The sequence below is a fragment of the Rhinatrema bivittatum genome, chromosome 3, assembly GCF_901001135.1.
Source record: "Rhinatrema bivittatum chromosome 3, aRhiBiv1.1, whole genome shotgun sequence".
NCBI lineage: Eukaryota > Metazoa > Chordata > Amphibia > Gymnophiona > Rhinatrematidae > Rhinatrema > Rhinatrema bivittatum.
The window spans coordinates 535,536,321-535,555,907 of record NC_042617.1 but is presented as its reverse complement, the minus strand read 5'-3'; the positions used below and the strand labels follow the sequence as shown (position 1 = coordinate 535,555,907).

The 19,587-nt window shown below is 46.8% G+C and overlaps 1 protein-coding gene across 3 annotated transcripts in view; it reads left to right on the top strand.

Annotated features, from left to right (window-relative positions):
• The window catches only part of NRBP1 (nuclear receptor binding protein 1), a 276,204-nt gene that overhangs the window by 136,040 nt on the left and 120,577 nt on the right, over window positions 1–19,587 (top strand). For all 3 annotated transcript variants that reach the window (XM_029596342.1, XM_029596341.1, XM_029596344.1), the window contains exon 5: window positions 11,483–11,572. In XM_029596342.1, coding sequence (XP_029452202.1) covers window positions 11,483–11,572 — 90 coding nt within the window. The remainder of the gene's footprint in view (window positions 1–11,482; window positions 11,573–19,587) is intronic.

Sequence of the window (19,587 nt, the reverse complement as noted above, 5' to 3'; positions counted from 1 at the left end):
GGGGAAGACAGTCATGGTCCCCATAGACAACCAGGTAGCCATACTCTTCTGCCCGGCGAACTCCTATTGCAGCGGCGCTTTCGAGGAGAACGAACGCTCTCTGGATCGAGGGAGGGCCTGCGCGGTCGGCGCCACAGACCCATCGGGGTAAGGCCAGTCAACCTCTCCCTTCCCCCCGCTGAGTCCGTGGGCGACCACGAGGCCTGCCGCGCCGGCCAGACGCCGTTCCATCCGCACTGAATAGAGGGAGATAGACCCGCCTCCAGCAACCTACCGCAGCCAATCGCGAACCGCCGAAGCCAGCCTCCAATAGGAACCAGCCCAGAGGGGCTTTAAATTCGATTAAGCCCGGCGCCGCGCGCCTGCGTCGCGCGCCTAAGGAGCGCGACAAAGGGGCCTGCCCCTTTGTCTCGCCCCTTCGTCTCAGCCCCGAGGAAGCCACTATCCCCATCCTCAGAGGAAAATATAACTTATACAAATGCCAACGACCATGGACAAACGGATTTCTCGGAACGAATAAAGCCAGCACGCACCAACCCCCTCCAAACATCTCTACCATTCCTTTCCAGCCAAAATACTGCACCCTTTACAATCTCACCAGCGTCCACCAAGACAAATCAGCATGCTATCCAGCCCTCACAGCATCTACTCCTGCTTTCCAGCATCCACTCCACAGGTTCCAGCATCCATTCCACAAGTTCCAGCTTCCACGCCAGCCGTTCCAGCTTCCACTCCAGCCGTTCCAGCATCCATCCTAGCAGATTCTGAACGTAACCGGTCACAGACCTTCCTTTTATAACACTAGCAAATCAGCATACAATGACACACCGCCACTCCATCCCCATACTCAAGAGAAAACCCAGAAATAACTCTCCACCAGACCCCATTCAGACACCCAGACAACAAAGACTCATCAACATCATGACATCGCCCATTACACAACTTCTAGGCCTCTCATTATTCACTTTAACCTTATTCAATGCACAGTCACTTTCCAAAAAAATGCACCTTCTCAATGATTACCTCATTGACAACAACCCTGACATATGTGCAATAACAGAAACTTGGTTAAAACCCACGGACATATCATTAACTAACCAATTACCCACACAATCCTTCGACCTCTTCTCAATACCTAGACCAAAAAAGAAAGGAGGAGGAATTCTACTTGCTGCAAAAAAACAACTGGGCATAACCCTACAACTATCATACGCCACTTCAAATCTTGAATGCTCCATATTCAAATCTCAACATCTACAAATTTTCCTCATCTACGCCACACCAGGAACTCTAGAGGCTAACCCCTCCCCTCTAATAGAGATGATAGCCAAACACCTAAACTCAGACAAACCAGCCATCATACTGGGAGACTTCAACATTCACGTGGACTCCATCCCTCAATCTACTAACTGTGAAACCTTCCTTTCCTCCCTCAGTCACCTTGGATTCTCACAAATAATCAGCGGGCCCACCCACAAAGCAGGTCATACATTAGACCTCATATTTATCAACGATAGCTGGTCCATCCACACCAATCCCACCTGCACACCAATCCCCTGGTCAGACCATCAGATCATAGACACAACCCTCAAAATGAAAAACTCACCACCTCCAAACATCTCCAAAACCACCATTCATTTCAGGAAACCATGCTCTCTGGAGTTACTCACAGAACACTGCTCCAAAGATCTCAAACAAATAGACCTCTCAGACGCCAACACAGCCACCACCTCATGGATCAAACTCACGAACAAAATAGCGGATCAACTCTGTCCAACCTCCTCAAAAGTAATCCAATCGGCACGAGACAACAGAAAACCATGGTTCACCCCGGAACTAAAAGCCCTAAAACAAAAATTACGAAACAAAGAACAAAGCTGGAGAATCAACCCTACACCCACATCCAGACTGGACTACAAAGCCACCCTTAACACCTACAGAAACGCCATACACAAAACAAAAAAGGACTTCTATGCAAAAAGAATTCATAACTTCATCTTCGACTCTAAAGCGTTATTCTCTTACGTATCATCTCTCACCAAACCGACACACCATCCATTCCAGACCAACTAGCACTCAGCAAGGCCAACGAATTAGCCACCTACTTCAAAACAAAAATCTCAAACCTTACTAGCTCCCTCACAACCCATCAAACTCTACCAATACCTCATAGCTCATACCAACCCACTCTGAATTCTAGACTAGAGTCATTCGAGCCCACATCCGCCATGGAGATTGAAAATTTACTTTAAAAAATTAAACCATCTGCACATCCATCGGACCCACTCCCTACTAATCTGCTCACTGCCATCCCTAGCACCGTCGCAAAACCTATTGCAGAAATCATCAACACCTCTTTGGCCATGGGCACAGTTCCTAACCAACTAAAACTTGCAATCATCAAACCCCTACTGAAAAAACCAAATGCATCACTAACGGACCCAGCTAACTTCAGACCCATTGCAAACCTGCCCCTGATCTCCAAATTGATGGAAAAAGCCGTAAATAAACAACTTTCCGATTATCTCGAGGAATACAACATTCTCTCCCCTGCACAATATGGTTTTCGAAAATCACTAAGCACAGAGTCACTTTTGCTTTCTCTCACTGATAATTTACTTTTGAACCTGGAGAAAAAACAATCATTCTTACTGGTCCTACTAGACCTATCCTCAGCGTTCGACACGGTAAATCACTCACAACTCCTAGAACAACTATCAAACATAGGAATTAAAGGCACAGCTCTGTTGGTTCAAATCATTCCTATCAAACAGGTTTTACCAGGTCAGAATTAATAACAAGGATTCTAACCCCATCCTATCAGACCAAGGTGTACCTCAAGGTTCTTCCCTCTCTCCCACCCTGTTCAACGTCTACCTCCTCCCCCTCTGCCATCTGCTATCACAGCTCAAACTTACTCATTACCTCTATGCAGACGACATCCAGATCCTCATCCCTATCACAGAATCTATTCAAAAAACCTTCGCCTACTGGGAGAATTGTCTTCAACCAATTAAACAAGTACACTCCAGCCTGAACCTGATTCTAAACTCCAGCAAAACAGAGTTGCTACTGATTTCACACAACCCGAACACCCACACACCTAACCTGACACAAACCACATCTTTAAACATTGAGCTCTCTGCTGACGTCAGGAATCTTGGAGCATGGCTGGACAATCAACTTAACCTAAAAAAATTCATAAACACAACCACCAGGGACTGCTTCTTTAAACTACAGGTCCTAAAGAAACTAAAGCCACTCCTTCACTTTAATGACTTTCGCCTCGTTCTTCAATCCATTATTTTTTCGAAACTTGATTACTGCAACTCAATCTTACTTGGCCTCCCCTCCAACAGCATCAAACCCCTACAAATAGTACAAAATGCCGCAGCCAGAATCCTAACCAACACGAAGAGAAGAGACCATATTACCCCCATCTTGAGCAACCTCCACTGGCTACCCATCAAACAGAGAATCCTATATAAAACATTAACCATCATTCATAAAGCAATTCATAACGTCGCACCTATATCTCTACAAACCCAACTTCGTCCACACTTATCTTCCAGACCCATCAGAAGCGCCTACAAAGGCACGTTAGCCGCAGCTCCTGCCAAATCAACACTAAGAAAAAGAGCACTCTCCACTGCGGGACCACACCAAAGGAATGCGCTCCCACCAGACCTTCGACTCGAACCCAATCTACTAGAGTTCAAAAAAAGGTTAAAAACCTGGCTCTTCAGGCAAGCTTTCCAATAGGCACCTCCTCCTGACTTTCAGATCCAACCATTGCAGGGTGTCACCAACACCTTGCCACTTAATTTTCATACCGTACTTATTCGCAATTCTAACAGTCATTATTCACCTTTATATAACCGTCTACTGCAGACCATATTCGCTTCTAAAGTTCTTTGTAAAAAAAAGGTTAAATCTGTTAAATGCTATTGTTACATTCTATGTTACTTGTAATAATGTTCAATGGTTTATTGTTATTGTTCCATGTTCTATGTAAAAAAACCCAGGTCTAACTTCCCAGACCAGGGCAACCTCTTTCGTTACTTGTAAACCGGACTGATTTGTATTGCATACAGGAATTCCGGTATATAAAAATTTAAAATAAATAAATAAATAAAATATTCTGCATAAACAGAGGAGGGTTCAGTTCCTGGAACCTATGCAGAGAAGCTGTAAGGATCCTGGAATGGGCGGAGAGCAAATCCATCACCCTACAGGCCACTTACCTGCCGGGCATCAACAACTCCAGAGCAGACAGACTGAGCAGAATCTTTCATCCCCATGAGTGGGAGCTTCATCAGGACATGGTGGAAAGACTTTCAAACCTGGCGTCTTTCATGCATCTAACTTTTTGCTACAGAACAAAATCGGAAGTTGCAGACGTCCTGCTCAGTGTACCCCATCTAGCTCAGGATGCATTCCTCATCAAATGACAGAGGGTCTTGGGCCTTCTCGACGCTTTCCCTCACACACCTTTTGATATCTCTCACTGTCCAGAAGAGCATTGTGTACCTGATACTCATTGCTCCAGCATGACCCAGACAGCCATGGTACGCGTATCTCGTTCGGCTATCTGCGGACACACTGATTTCCCCTGGGCAACAGTTTGTCTGCTCACCCAGGAAGGGGGCTCCTTGCTTCACCCCTTCACTCAACCCTGCATCTCACCGTGTGGAGATTGAAAGGGTGGTACTCCACCACCTGAACCTTTTCCCCTCAGTTTCAGGATATCTTTGTTTCCTCCAGGAAACCTTCCACCAGACAATTATCAAAGGAAGTGGGTCTGCTACTCCACCTGGATGTTCAGACCCATTCACCTGCTCTCCTGAGCAACTGCTGGAATTACCTCCATCTGCTCTACCAAAAAGGGCTAGCCACGGCGTCAGAGTCCTTCTCAGTGCCATAGCAGCCTATCAAACCATTCAAAACAAGGCCCCAATCTCCTGCCACCCACTCATCTCCAAATTCATGAAAGGGCTCTACACCTGAGGCTTCCAGGCTGAAAACCTCCAGTTCCATGGGACTTAAATGTAGTCCTGGAACAAATAATGCTATCACTCTTTGAGCCTCTGGACAGTTATCACCTAAGATTCCTCTCCTGGAAGGTGCTATTCCTAGTTGCCTTCACCTCAGCGAGATGTCAGTGAGTTGCAAGCACTGGTTCACTACTCACCTTACCTGGAATTATACTATGATAAGGTAACGCTGTGTCCGCATCCAGCATTCCTTCCTAATGTGGCTTCGGTTTTCCACCTCACCCAGTCCATTGCCCTTCTGACCTTTTATCCAAAGCCACACAGCAACGAGGACAAACGTAAACTCCATACATTGGATTGCAAGTGTGCACTTGCTTACTATAAACGTCTGACTCACTCTACACACAGAGCCTCCCAGCTTTTTGTCTCATTTAATCTGAATCCCCCAGTACCTCCAGTTTCTAAGAGAACCTTTCGTCCTGGATCTCAAACTGCATACAGTTCTGCTATCAGAAACATTCGGAAGTCTTAGCAACCTCCCCTAAGGCTTACCAAGTCCGGGCTATGGCAGCTTCCATTGCACACCTTCAGGAGGTACCCATTCTGGACATTTGCAAGGCTGCCACCTGGTCTTCGCTGTACACATTCACAGCCCACTACTGTCTGGACAAGCAGATCGCAGCAGATGCAGACATGGGCAGAACTATCCTCAAATCGGGTACTTCTTGAGCAGTGGAAAGCCAACAGACCAGAACTGTCTGCCTACATTCTCTACTGTCTTGAGCGCCCTATCTGACCTCGCTGTCAGGACATACTCAAAGACTTTGCACTCAACACATCAGCTGGGGACTCCCAGACAGCATGGCTAATTCATGCTGCTTATCTATGGGAAAAGAGTGAGTTTGCTTTACTGTAAACAGTGTTTTCCATAGATAGCAGAATGAATTAGCCATGCTGACCCTCCCGCCTCCCCAGATAGTTATTGTTCCACTTCGCCTTGCTTGGAAATGGACTGAGGGAGACCGGGGCTACATGGGAAGATCCATGCAGGCGCACTACACTAAAAGACTGTGTTCCAGGAGAGCTCCGCCACCTAGCCACCCGAAGGATGTCCAAGACAGCATGGCTAACTTATTCTGCTATCTACGAAAACACAGTTTACGGTAAGCAAACTTGCTCATCCTCCAGCCAGCCATGCTCGCCTGCCTCAGACCAGTCCCAAGGGTCATGGCCGGCAGCAGTGGGCTCAGAGGACCCAACCAGCCCCCCCAGCAGGCCCCATCTACAGGCTTTTGACTGGTGGCAAGGGGGCACCAGTCAGATGCCAGTTCCCCTGGCAGTCTATCCCCCGCTCAGTGGCAAGATCCATTGCTTTGCCCGCCATTGGGAAGCGAACACTGTGGACCATTGGGTTCTCTCCATTGTCTGCCAGGGCTACCGCCTGAACTTCAGCAGACTCCCAGAGACCGCTTCCCCCATGTCCATTGTGGGGCTCGCCTGCCCATCAGGTCATTCTTCAATCTGAACTTTCCACCCTTCTAGCAGTGGGCATGGTAGAAACAGTCCCCTGTGAGCAGCAGGGCCATGGCTTCTACTCGAGTTACTTTCTCATTCCAAAGAGGAATGGCAGCTTGTGCCCCATTCTCAACCTCAGGGTGTTGAACAAGTTTCTCATAAGAGAAAAATTCAAAATGGTCTCTCTGGGCATGCTGATCCCGCTCCTCCGAAGAGGAGACTGGCTTTGCTCCCTTGACTTAAAGGAGGCGTACACCCATATTGCTATTGTCCCCAACCATAGGAAGCACCTCTGCTTCCTGGTGGGGTCTTAACATTTTCAGTACAAAGTACTGCCCTTTGGGCTGGCATTAGCCCCACGCATCTTCACCAAATGCTTGGCAGTGGTGGCTGCCTACCTCAGGTGCTGCTCTGTCCATGTTTTTCCATACATGGACAATTGGCTAAACTGGAGCGACTCCTGCTCCGGGGCTTTGGAAGCATTGGCCCTGATGTTTCAGACCTTGCAGATATTGGGATATGTCATCAACTTCCCCAAGTCACATCTCTGTCCGTCTCCACAGCTAGACTTCATAGGTGCCAGGTTGAACAAGGTACAGGCAAAGGCCTTCTTGCCCAAAGACCAGGAGGTTGCCCTCTCCTCGCTGGCTACTCTCGTTTGCAACAGCAAAAGGATGCCAGCCCTCCTGCTCCGCCTGCTGGCCATATGGTGGCCTCTGTCCAGGTGACCCCCTTTGCCTACCTCCACATGAGGAACTCTGTGGGCCTTGTGGTCCCAAGCATCCCAGGATCTTGGAGGCTCTGGTTAGTCACAGACATCTCTGCTCCTCCCTGGCCTGGTGGGAAGCCCTCCCCAATCTGGAGAGTGGGCTCCCTTTTCAACTTGTGCTGCCTCATATGACCCTCACCACAGATGCCACGCCTCAGGAGTGGGGACTCACACAGGCAGCCTGCACTCTCAGGGCCTCTGGACCGCTGCCGAGGCTCGCTGTCAGATAAACTTTCTGGAGTTTTGGGCGATCTGGTAAGCCTTGTGGGCCTTCCAGGACAGGCTGTCCTCCAGGGTTATCCTCATCAGAACAGACAACATGGTGGTGATGTGGAAAATCAACAAGCAGGGTGGCATGGGCTTGTCCCTCCTCTGCCAGGAGACAAAGCAGGTCTGGGATTGAGCCCTTTCCAGAGGGACCTATCTACGGGCCACCTACCTGCTGGGACACCTAAGCACACGGGTGGACCGCCTCAGTCAGCCCTTCCAGCCACATGAGTGGTCCCTGAACCCTGTGGTGGCAGCAGACTTGTTCCGCTGCCGGGGTATGCCAGACATGGACTTATTCGCTTCTCCCCACAATTACAAGGTGAGCAAATTCTGCTCCCTGATTCCGGGGAAGGGCCATCCGGTCTGCGATGCCTTCTCCTTTCACTGGGGGCAGGGCCTCGTGTATGCGTACATCCCCCTATTCTGTTCCTCTCGAACTCTGATGAAACGGCAAGAGGACAAGGGGAACATGATCCTAGTGGCACCCTCTTGGACAAGGCAGGTGTGGTTCCCTATTCTCTAGGACCCGTCAGTGAGTGTGCCTGTCCAGCTGGGGACGGCTCCCGACCTCATATTGCAGATCCAGGGCACCCTGCACCACCTGAACCTCTGGGCCCTGGCCCTCACGGCGTGGATGTTGAGCACACAATACTTCAGCCTGTGCCGTTCTCGGAAGGTGTGTCCAAAGTCTTGATTGAGTCTCAGAAACCTTCCACTCGGAAATCTTACAGCTTGAAGTGGAAGTGTTTCTCCATCTGGTGCAATGGTCATGGACTGGACACTTTCGCCTGTCTGCTCCCCCCGCTTGCTGGATTACCTCTGGCATCTGTCAGTCTGGCCTCCAAACAAGCTTGCTCCGCGTACACCTCAGTGCACTCAGCTCCCTACCACCAGACTGTCACTGGTGCACATGTTTCGATCCAGCCTCATGTCAGATGCTGTATGCGGAGCCTCGTTCAGCTAAAGCCCCTGTGTAGGCCTCTGGCTACCCTGTGGGATCTCAACGTAGTCCTGGCGAAGCTAATGTGGCATCCATTCGAGCCTCTTAAGTCCTGTGACCTGAAGTTCCTCACCTGGAAAGTCATGTTCCCGCTGGTGATCACTTCTGCTCGCAGGGTCAGTGAGATCTAGGCCTTTGTTACGTACACTTCCTACACGAAATTCTTCCACGATCGTGTGGTGCTGTATAAGTATACCAAATTTCTACCTTAGGTGGTGACTGTTTTCCACATCAACCAGTCCATCATCCTTCCCTCCTTCTTTCCAAGGCCTCCTTCCCACTCAGGGGAGCGTGCTCTCCACATCCTGGACTGCAAGCGTGTGCTTGTATTCTGTTGAGATCGTACAGCGACCCATAGGCAGTCCTTCCAGCTCTTTGTGTCGTTCGACCCCCATGGACTGGGAGCAGTGGTGGGGAAGCAAGCCTTGTCCAACTGGCTAGCAGATTGCTTTTCCTTTTGCTACGAGCAGGCAGGCCTTCAGCTGGCTGGCAGGGTGAAAACTCACACTGTGCAGGCTATGGCACCGTCAGTGGCCCATCTACGTGTGGTCCCTGTCGCTAAACTTGTAGAGCAGCAACCTTGAGTTCTCGCCACACGTTCGCTGCTCATTACTGCCTTGACAGGGATAGTCGCCAGAACAGCGCTTTTGGCCAGTCTGTCCTGTGCAATTTATTCCAGTCCTGAACCCAACTGTCTCATGCTCTCTGTGGGACCAGACCTCCCCCTGTTTTTTTTCCAAAGTGCTGCAGTTGTGTTGTGCCTGTTGGTACCTTGTTCGGCTACTGTGGGTCTCTTTCTGGTCGAATGGGGCAGTCTGGAGCTCTGAAATCACCCACATGTGAGGATTGCCATCCTGCTTGTCCTAGGAGAAAGCACAGTTGCTTACCTGTAACATGTGTTCTCCTAGGACAGCAGGATGTTAGTCCTCAGGAATTCCGCCTACCTCCGTACAGTGTTGGGTTCACCTTCGGTTTGTTTTATTTTTTTGCTGTATTACAAGACTGAAGGGGGACCTCACGTAGACTCGCGGATAGCAGCAGGCTGGGCATGCTAGGAACTTTGACAAAAGCTTTCCATGTTGGGTGCCATTGGATGATGTCACCCACATGTGAGGACTAACATCCTGCTGTCCTTGGAGAACACCTGTTACAGGTAAGCAACCGCGCATAAGGGTTAACAGGACAAGGGCTAACAGCTTTTGGGCCTGGCTAGTTCAAAAAGTGCTGTTATTACTTTATCTTGGGCCCTAATGAAAAACTGCTGACAGTTGACCTTGTCACACAGCTGTTTGGGAAACCTTGTATATCTGGAGGATTGACGTGAACTTGGTTGGCGAAATGCCCAGCAACAGCAATGGTAACTATGCATCAGGGATGTGGGTGAAATAGATGGGACTTTCTGAGGAGTAGATAGAACAAAGAACAATGATATAGTGTTAGAATTGCATAGATCAACAATTTGCACATAGCTGCAGTAGAATAAAAAAAAAATGTATAAAGTTGGAGCTTGGGAACTTAGTCTGTTGGGAGATTTCTCTGGTGTGGCTATGTGGAGCAGCCTATCAAAAAAGGTCTCCCCAGGAAGAGAATTGCTAATCAATTGCCTGTTATTGCCTTTCATACTATATTCTATTACTGCACAAAATAAATAACAGAATAATTTTAAGACCGTTTGGATCTTGTGTTTTTCTCTTCCTTATAATTAGCCAAGGTGATTAGCCGGAGTGCTGTGACACTTGGAAAGGAGAAGCACTTCGAAGGTTCAGCTAAAGACAGGCAGCCTCTGTGATACACAGCAGATCAGCTGAACAGTTAGCTCTAAAATTCATGAGGCAACGTCTGTATAGGAAATTCCGCACATGCTCAGTAGAGCAAAAGCTGTACTAACAGGCCTATTTGGTGCTGCTATATGACATCATCCACATGTTATGGCTAATTCATCTTGCTATCTATGGAAAACAGTTTACGATAAGCAAACTTGATTAAAATACAAACTTTTTTAAAGCAACTTCCAAAATCACAGGTACCTATAAATTATTGCAGTATTCATTTACAGTAGTAATCTAATCTTTTTAAATGTCATATATATATATGCAAAATGAGTCAAATTCCTTAGTGCAGTGTTTCCCAGCCATAAGTCCAAGACGCCTATTTTAACAAAAATGTGTGGCATATCAACTTCAACGGGGTAGGCGGTGTGGACATAGAGGATTCATATGGCCAGAGGAAGAGCTAAGGGTACACTGAAAGCCCCATCAGCCTCTCTTCCAAACTTTACATCATGGGGTGGGGAAGGCAGCAAAGACACATATGGACCCATTATGATGGGTCAGCTCTCCATATGCAAGTACTGGATAAGGGGAGAGGTCTGTGTGGTGCAGGCAGTTGCCACCTTGGCTGCCCAGAGCTCCCCTACTACTACTACTGCTGCTGCTGCTGCTGCTGCTCTTGCTCCTGCTCCCATCACTCTGAGTAAGTTGCATGCAATGCTTGGTGTACACTCCCCAGCTCACCCAGCCTGGGGATAGGACAGAGACTAGAAGAACTCTGAGGGGAAAGGAGAGGAGGTGCTGTGTGCCAGCACCAAGCAGGGCCCATTTGCTGCCCTTTAATTACCATACATGGGGCTCATGCTGTAGACATTTTCAGAAATTAACTTCTATACATTTAAGAGCTACTACTGTTTTGTTGCCTTGAGGTGATGAGCAGAGCCCAAATGCTGGCCTGGATCTGAGAATTGGGAAGTGGGTGACTTTGTGTCACACCTGATCAGGTCTGAAGACATACCAGTTGGGGAAAACTGCCTTAGTGATCATGTGCATTTATGGTAGATTTTAATGTAGCATACTTTGACTTGTTCTGTTTTTATTTGGTAATGTAGTGAGGAGTTGTGTGTGCTCAATTTGTAATTTTATGGTTCTCCTTTCTTTGCAGGTTATATTTATTACAGAATACATGTCTTCTGGAAGCTTAAAACAATTCCTAAAGAAGACTAAAAAGAATCACAAAACGATGAATGAGAAGGTATGTTTACTACTCATTTCTGAAGCCTGTGTTAGATATTCATATGTAATGGCTACTAGTTTCCTCACAACTGCTTTTCCATGTGCAAGAACTGCTTTTGTCAAGCAGGGCTGAATGTCATGACACACAGATGACATTTGACAGCACTGAACAGACCAATCTCTCTAGCTCAGTAAAGCTTTACCACTGAGTAAGCATGGGAGTTCCTGTGCATGTGCTACCTTGAGCCCCTCAATTTTTTTGTCCAAACTTCTTCATTCAGGTACTCTCTCTATACTTGAAGTTTTTTCTATTTTCTGCAACTTTTTCAATTTTTATTTTTGAGTTGCTGTCTAGGCAGCCCCTCAACAGCACTTTTCAGTGCTTTATATTTTAAAAAGTCTTATCCAGTTCCAGGAAGGCCACTTCCAGTGGCTTAAACTGTTAGTCAGTAAGATGTCCATTACCAATGGTCACAATATGTTTCAAGTAACTGGGACTGGATCACAACTGAGCCAAATGCTATGACTTTCAAAAAAAAAACTTGACATGGTTATTCAGACAAGCCTTCCCCTAATCAAGGCTAGCATTAGCCATGCCACAGATCAGATGTAGGCTTCTCTAGTACCCACCATCGCTATAGTTGTAATTAGCTACTGAGTTTTCTTTCCTCCTCTGCTTTTTCATCTTCCCAGTTACATCCCCTCTGTTTTATTGTAACTTTTCGCTCCTTCTGGTTATGATTAATGTTATAATGCTTCTGTTCCCTGTAAACCGATTTGATTTGATCTGTATCATGAAAGTCGGTATAGTAAAGCTTTAAATAAATAAATAAACATTGGTTGGATGTTGCATAGATCCCAGGAATATGGAGGAGCTTCGTTAACTGAGTAATTCTTTCTTTGCTGGGTCATCTTGGGTGTTCTCTAACAAGTAAAGCAGGAACTCCTCAAACAGGGCTCTCCCAACTGCAGCACCAGTCTCTGGATCTGCTGCAGTTCAAGGGTCAAGCAAGACACAGAAGCATTGATCATAGGAGTTGACTCAATCCTCAGTGCATACCTTGGATGCTTCCTACTTTGTGGAGCTTGTCTGCCAAAGAAGGGCCATTTGGCTCATTTAGAACCAGTAATGCAATCAGTGGCACAGAAGTAGTTTGCACCAAAGTATGCATCATTAGCCCACTAGCTGTTTGCATAGGAACGTGCTGTTTAGTCAACCTTACTGCATCAAGCACCAGGGGGACCTGGAGGAGACTTTACAGTTGTCGTCCTATGGCACGCTAGTCTCCATGTCATTCTTTCTGGATTCCATGCCTTCCATGACTACTTCATTATCTGCCTGAGGTGCTCTACAGGGTTCCTTTCCATTATATTTTGAGACTCTGGGTACTGTCTACTGTTATACTTCTTATCTCTGTAACCCTCAGCATAGGCAGCCTGGATGAGGGCCATCTTCTGTTATCCAGTATGTGCTTCTCAAGAGGATACTATGCTAGTGCCAGAGCAAGATGTCTATTTTCCATCTCTGGGCCAGAGAATGCAATAGTCCATGGACTGAATAGCCCAATTTAACTTTATTTTTTTTTTGTAATGTAAAGTTTATTCAACATTTTCAAATAGAAACACAGAAAATGAGCATTCAGTCAGTGCATATCAAAAAATTACAAAATTACAAAAGCAGGAACAGATATCGTATACAGTCGCACACCTCAATGGAACAGTCAATGTAGTAGCTGATCCTCACATCCGATATGGATAACAGTGTAAAACAACTCTGGTCTTGGGAGTCCACAGGCTATCCCCAAAGTAAATGTGGAAGTAAGCAGCTGAATCAAGTAAACCTTGTAATAGATTACAATCATGTATATGTGTCTGATTTATGGAACAACATTGGTGGACAGAGCAGATTCTCTCCAGGTAAGGTAAGGCTGCCACACCCGTTGGAAATTGGAAAGTTGATTGCGTTTTTGGGCAGTTAGCTTATACATAGCGCTCATAATATCAAATTTCTGATATAAATCGTCCTTCGTTGTTCGGGGTTGATTCCACATCCCAGCCAAGAGACAACGAGCTGCTATACAAAATTGGTTAATCAGCAAACTCTCAGCATGAGAACTTTCCACAAGCACGTTAAGTAACCCCTGAGTGGGAGACAGAATCACCTCTCTGTGTGTAATACAGAAAATCAAGTTCATAACATCTTTCCACAATCTCTGTACAGAAACACATTCCCACCATAAATGAAGGAATGTGCCTACCTGACCACACCCCTTCCAACATTTGCATTCCCCTCGAAGACCCGCTCTATGCATTCTATATGGTGTAAGATGCCAGCGGAACAATACTTTATAACCATTCTCAGTCAGGGAAGTGGAGATAGAGCTGCGCTTGGTATTGGAAAATATCTGATCCCATTCCTCATCTTCAAGGATGAGTCCAAGCTCCTTTTCCCATTTATGAGTATAGGCAGGTCTCCCCACTAATGACCCCTGGAGCATTATAGTATATTTTAGAGAGGCCTCCTTTAATTCGGTCAGCCATATCGCACCATCCTTCAAACTGCGTTTTCCCCTTCACAAGGTCCGCGTGCATGCGGATCCGTGCGATAAAGTGACGCAATTGGAGATAATAATAATAGGTTGAGGATGGGAGCGAATAAATTTCTTGGAGGTGTGGAAAAGAAATCATAGCATCAGGGGTACATATCTGGCCAACTGTGTGGATACCATGCGACTGCCAAATCTGAGAGTAGGGAGATTCCCAACCCGGGGTAAATCTGGCATGGTGGTATAAATGGGTATGAAAAGAATAACTTCTATTCCCTACAAGAAGGTGCTTCCATTTATCCCAAATCTGAAGGGTGGTGTTTAAAGAGATCGTGAAGGATCCCTGTATGCGCAATGTTGCCCTTGGTTGCCATAAAAGAGCTTGGAGTGGGGTAGAGCCCAAAATAGCTTGCTCAATTCCAACCCACCGAGGTTGTTCAGTTTTCCTGTACCATGATAAAATGAAGCTGATTTGTGCTGCAGTGTGATACCACTGTAATTTCGGTACACCCATCCCCCCTCTCGACTTGTGACGGTATAATGTCGCTTGCGCAACTCGGGGGGGCCTCCTCTTCCAGAGAAAAGCAAAGAATCTCCTCTGCCATTTTTTCAATAAAGCTGTAGGAATTGGAATCGGCAATGTTTGGAACATAGTTAAATTTGGGTAACACAGACATCTTTAAAATCGCTATCCGTCCAGTCCACGTAACAGGGAGATTATCCCATTGATCTAAGTCCCTAAAAACTTTGGCCACCAGGGGTATATAGTTTAATTTAAATAGGTCAGATAATTGTGGGCCTATAATACCTAAATATTTGAGCTTAGTCCCTGCCCATTTGAAAGGAAATTTCTGTTTCAGCTGGTGAACCTGGTCCTGAGGCAGTGAGATGTTGAGCACTTCCGATTTGTCTAAATTTAAACGAAAACCAGAAACTGAGCTAAATGCCAAAAGTTGGCATTGCTGGGTTAGATAGGGTAAACAAAATATCATCCGCGAAAAGCGATAATTTATAATCCAACCGTCCCACCTGTACGCCAGTGATTGTCCTCTCCCCTCTGATTTTGGTAGTAAAGGGTTCTAAAAACAATGCGAACAATAATGGGGACAAAGGACACCCCTGCCTAGTTCCCCGCTCGATAGGAAAAAGGGTCGGAGTAGACACCATTAACCTTCACCCTAGCCCTCGGTCGGTCATATAATTTAAGGATCCAATTAATAAATTTAGGTCCAAAGTTCATCTTTTCCAGAGTTTTGAACAAAAACGACCAATGGACCATGTCGAACGCTTTTTCCGCGTCGACCGCCATTAATATCGCTGGTGTGTCGAACCTCTTAGCCTGCCACATAAGATCTATAATTTTCCTGACTAACAGGTCGATACTGTAAGACCGCGGGAGAGCGGACGAACGCCCGCTCTCCCGGCGCACGCACCGGCCCTTCGCCGGTGCGGACGATTCAGTATTTAAATGAGGTGATGCGGGAAAAACGGGGAAAAGCAGGAGCTAGGGACACTAGCGCGTCCCTAGCACCTCCTTTTGGCCTGGAGCGGCGGCTGTCAGCGGGTTTGACAGCCGACGCTCAATTTTGCCGGCGTCTGTTCTCGAGCCCGCTGACAGCCACGGGCTCGGAAACCGGACGCCGGCAAAATTGAGCGTCCGGTTTTCGGCCCGACAGCCGGCCAAATTCAAATTTTTTTTTATTTTTATTTTTTTACTTTTTTTTACTTTTGGGGACCTCCGACTTAATATCGCCATGATATTAAGTCGGAGGGTGCACAGAAAAGCAGTTTTTACTGCTTTTCTGTGCATTTTCCTGGCGCCGGAAGAAATTAGCGCCGACCTTTGGGTCGGCGCTAATTTCTTAGAGTAAAATGTGTGGCTTGGTTGCACATTTTACTTACTGAATCGCGCGCGCATACCTAATAGCGCCCTCAACATGCATTTGCAAGTTGAGGGTGCTATTAGGTGCCGCGGGTGGGCCGCGTGTTTTCCTCCCCTTACTGAATAAGGGGTAATGGAAAACACGCGTCCAGAGCAGGCTGAGAGTGCGCTCCGGAGCACACTTTACTGTATCGACCTGATTGTCAGCTGCTTTTCGGCCAGGTATGAATCCGGCTTGATCTGAATGAACTAGTTTAGGCATAGCAACATTGAGACGGGTGGCTAATATTTTCGCCAGAATTTTTAGATCAATGTTGATTAATGAAATCGGTCTGTAAGACCCACACTCAGTCGGATCCCTCCCGGGTTTGGCTAATATTGTTATTCCCGCCACATTAGCCTCAGGTGGTAAGCAAGCCTCCCCTTGCAGCGCATTAAAAGTCTCCACAAGAAAGGGGGATAGTTGGTCGGCAAACTTTTTATAAAAGGAGCCAGTGTAACGGACCAGTCCGGGGGCTTTGTTAGGTTTAAGCGCCTTAACGGCCTGGAGGACCTCAATAGATGAAACAGATTTTTCAAAAGTCTGCCTCTCCTCCTCGGAAAGCCGTGGAAGATCTACATCCGCAAGATAAGCATCAATACCAGTCTCTGTAATATGAGAATCAGCAGAATACAAAGTACCATAAAATTGCTGAAATCTATGCTGAATGGCTTCAGCCGTGTCCAGCATGGAGCCATCTATGGCTTTGATTCTCGTTATTTGGCTTTGCACAATTTGTCGTTTCAATTTTCTAGCTAACAATCTGCCAGCCTTATTTCCCCACTCAAAATGCTCCTGCCGCACAAGCTGCAGCTGGTATGCTATGTCCCCTGTTCTCAGTAAACGCAAATCATTACGAGCATGTTGAAGGCGAGAATAAATCCGAGGAGATAGTGAGTTTATGTTGTTTCTCTAAGCTAGAAATAGTGTTCATTAGCCGATCAATATTTGCATTCTTCACTTTTTTCTGGTATGATGCTTGGGATATAAACCTTCCCCGGAGAACCACCTTCAAACAATCCCAAAGCAGGGGTGGAGTATGAGAGGTTGCAGAGTTAAAATGCTTATAGTCATCTATAGCTGCTTTGATAGTCTGGCAAAAAGCCTCATCAGTCAAGAGAGTGTCATTTAACCTCCAAAAGCGTAAACCTGCCCCCTTAACGTTCAAATGTAGCGTCAAGCCAATAGGAGCGTGATCGGACCACGTAATAGAACCTATCGTAGGTTGAGTGATCTGTAAGCTCAGGGATTTATCTACTAAGAAATAATCTATGCGGGAGTATGTCTTGTGTGAATGAGAAAAAAAAGTATAATCCCTCACATTTATATTCCTGTGGCGCCAGATATCCAAGAGTTTCCTGTCTCGTATAAATTTTTTAAGGTACTTACGATCACCCGATGTTCCCCCTCCCGCTGAGTTGTCTAAGTGAGGCTGAACAATGAGATTAAAATCACCCCCAATAATTAAGTGCTCGGGTTCCAAATTATCTAAAATGGCACCCAGCTGAACCAAAAATGTTTGAGCAGTATTGGGTGCGTATATATTCAAAAAAGTGTAAGTAGTCTGCTCAATTTTCAATTGCATTACCAAATACCGTCCCAAAGGGTCAGCCACAGTTTTAATTACTGAACCCTGAAGGTCCCTGTGAAGTAAAATACTCACTCCCGCATATTTAGCCACCTTCGACGCTGCAGCATGAAATTGGTAAGGATAAAGAACCCAGTTCAGCAAATGTTCATATCTTTTTTTTTGAGGTGCGTCTCTTGAAGAAATAATATATCAGCCCCAGAGCGCTGTACGTCATTATAAAAGATCCACCGCTTAGAGGGACTGTTTAACCCTTTAACATTAATGGACCATAGTTTAATCCGTGACATGGGAAATATATATAAACAGAACAAGAAGCACTCCTAAACACCATGTGAATTGAGTACCCTCCCCCACCTGGAAAATCCCCTGTCCCATCCAGATGCCTAAATGAAAGAGTCCAGCAACAACCCAATGCGTGGTAATATTGTTAGAAAGCACAAAAGTTGCAATACATTGACCTAGATGCACAGATAACTGAAGCCTTACATTACATGCCCATTCCCGTTCCCAAATCCCTCCCTCCACCCCCTCCCCCCAGATTGCCAATGCCCTCCACAGACATGTGCAAAAAGCACCCCTGTGCAGGCTATAGAGGACGTGATCGCCTGCAGAGCCTCCCCCCCAACCCTTCGCCCCAATTACTTCTATGTAAACCCTTGAACACGGGAAAACCATCAAAAAAGTGGCACAAAACTATGAATAAACTGAGCCATATAGCTGCTAGAAAACCCCAGATTGCAAACCAGAATCTGTGCAGAGATAAAGTCCACTCCAGGCATGCTCTTCCTCTAAGCCTTTCCCTTTATCTGGATCCGAGGTGCTGCCCCCTGATTGCCTGCGCAGTCGTTTGCCTCCATTACGGACTCTCTGCCATCTTGGAGTGTCCATCGAGTGGACCGGAGCCGATCTAGCAGGAGCCGCCGTTGCACCTGATGACCTGCAGCTTTCAAAATGGCTGCCGCTCCATCCACCGTAGTTGCTTTTGTTGTGCCTGCTATGGTAATCGCTATCCCAAAAGGGAATAGCCATCGGTAGCGGTATCCTTCCTTGTGCAGCACTGTGGTAATCTCTCTGAATTCCAGCCTTTTTTTCAAAGTCATAGGGGAGAGATCCATGTATATTTGGATGGTGTTGTTTTCCCACTCCCATGAGCTGCGCTTCCGTGCAATTTGATAAAGTTTGTCTTTGACGGTGTATTTAGTGAAGCACACAATAATATCTCTGGGCTTACCCGGCTGCTTCTGGTCCAGTGATCTGTGAGCGCGATCCAATTCTATTGTAGAACTCTCCACTTCAGGGAGACCTTCACCAGTTTGTGATAGCAAAAAAGAACAGAATCGCTGGATAGTGGCCCCACAATCGTTATATGCCTCAACTTCAGGTATGCCCCGAAATCGTAAATTATGGCGTCTTCCCCGGTTGTCCAAATCTTCTAGCTTGGCAGACAGGACTGTATAATCAGCGGTAGTTTGTTCTGAGGTTTGTTGTAAAGAGTGAATCTTAATGGCGTGATCTTCTAGACGCACATCACACTCATCAGTGCGTCTCCCTATCTCAGCCATCTCTTCACGCATGTCCTCCATGGCTTGCAGTAAATCTTGTTTGTTGGATTTCATTTCCTTCCTGATATCCCCGAACCAGCGTCGGAAGTCCTCTCTTGTGGGGAGATCTGAATACGCGGGGTCAACATCCCCCTCCTCGCCATCTTCCCCGCGAGTAACATTACTTGGGTCCGAGGCATCAGTCACGCTGCTAGGCCCACCTTCAACGTCGGAGCTTTTTGTAAAAGCAAACTGCTTAAAGTCCGGCCCTTTCTTCTTCAGAGCCATCCTGACTGGTACAGCGGAGGATCCCTAAATTTTGAAACGTGTTCGCCGGGTTTAAAGCTGCAAAAATTGCACAAAAGGGGCTCGGGATCAGCGGGAGTGCGAAGTCACGCGGCCATCTTGCTCCGCAGCGAGAGCGCCCCCCCAAT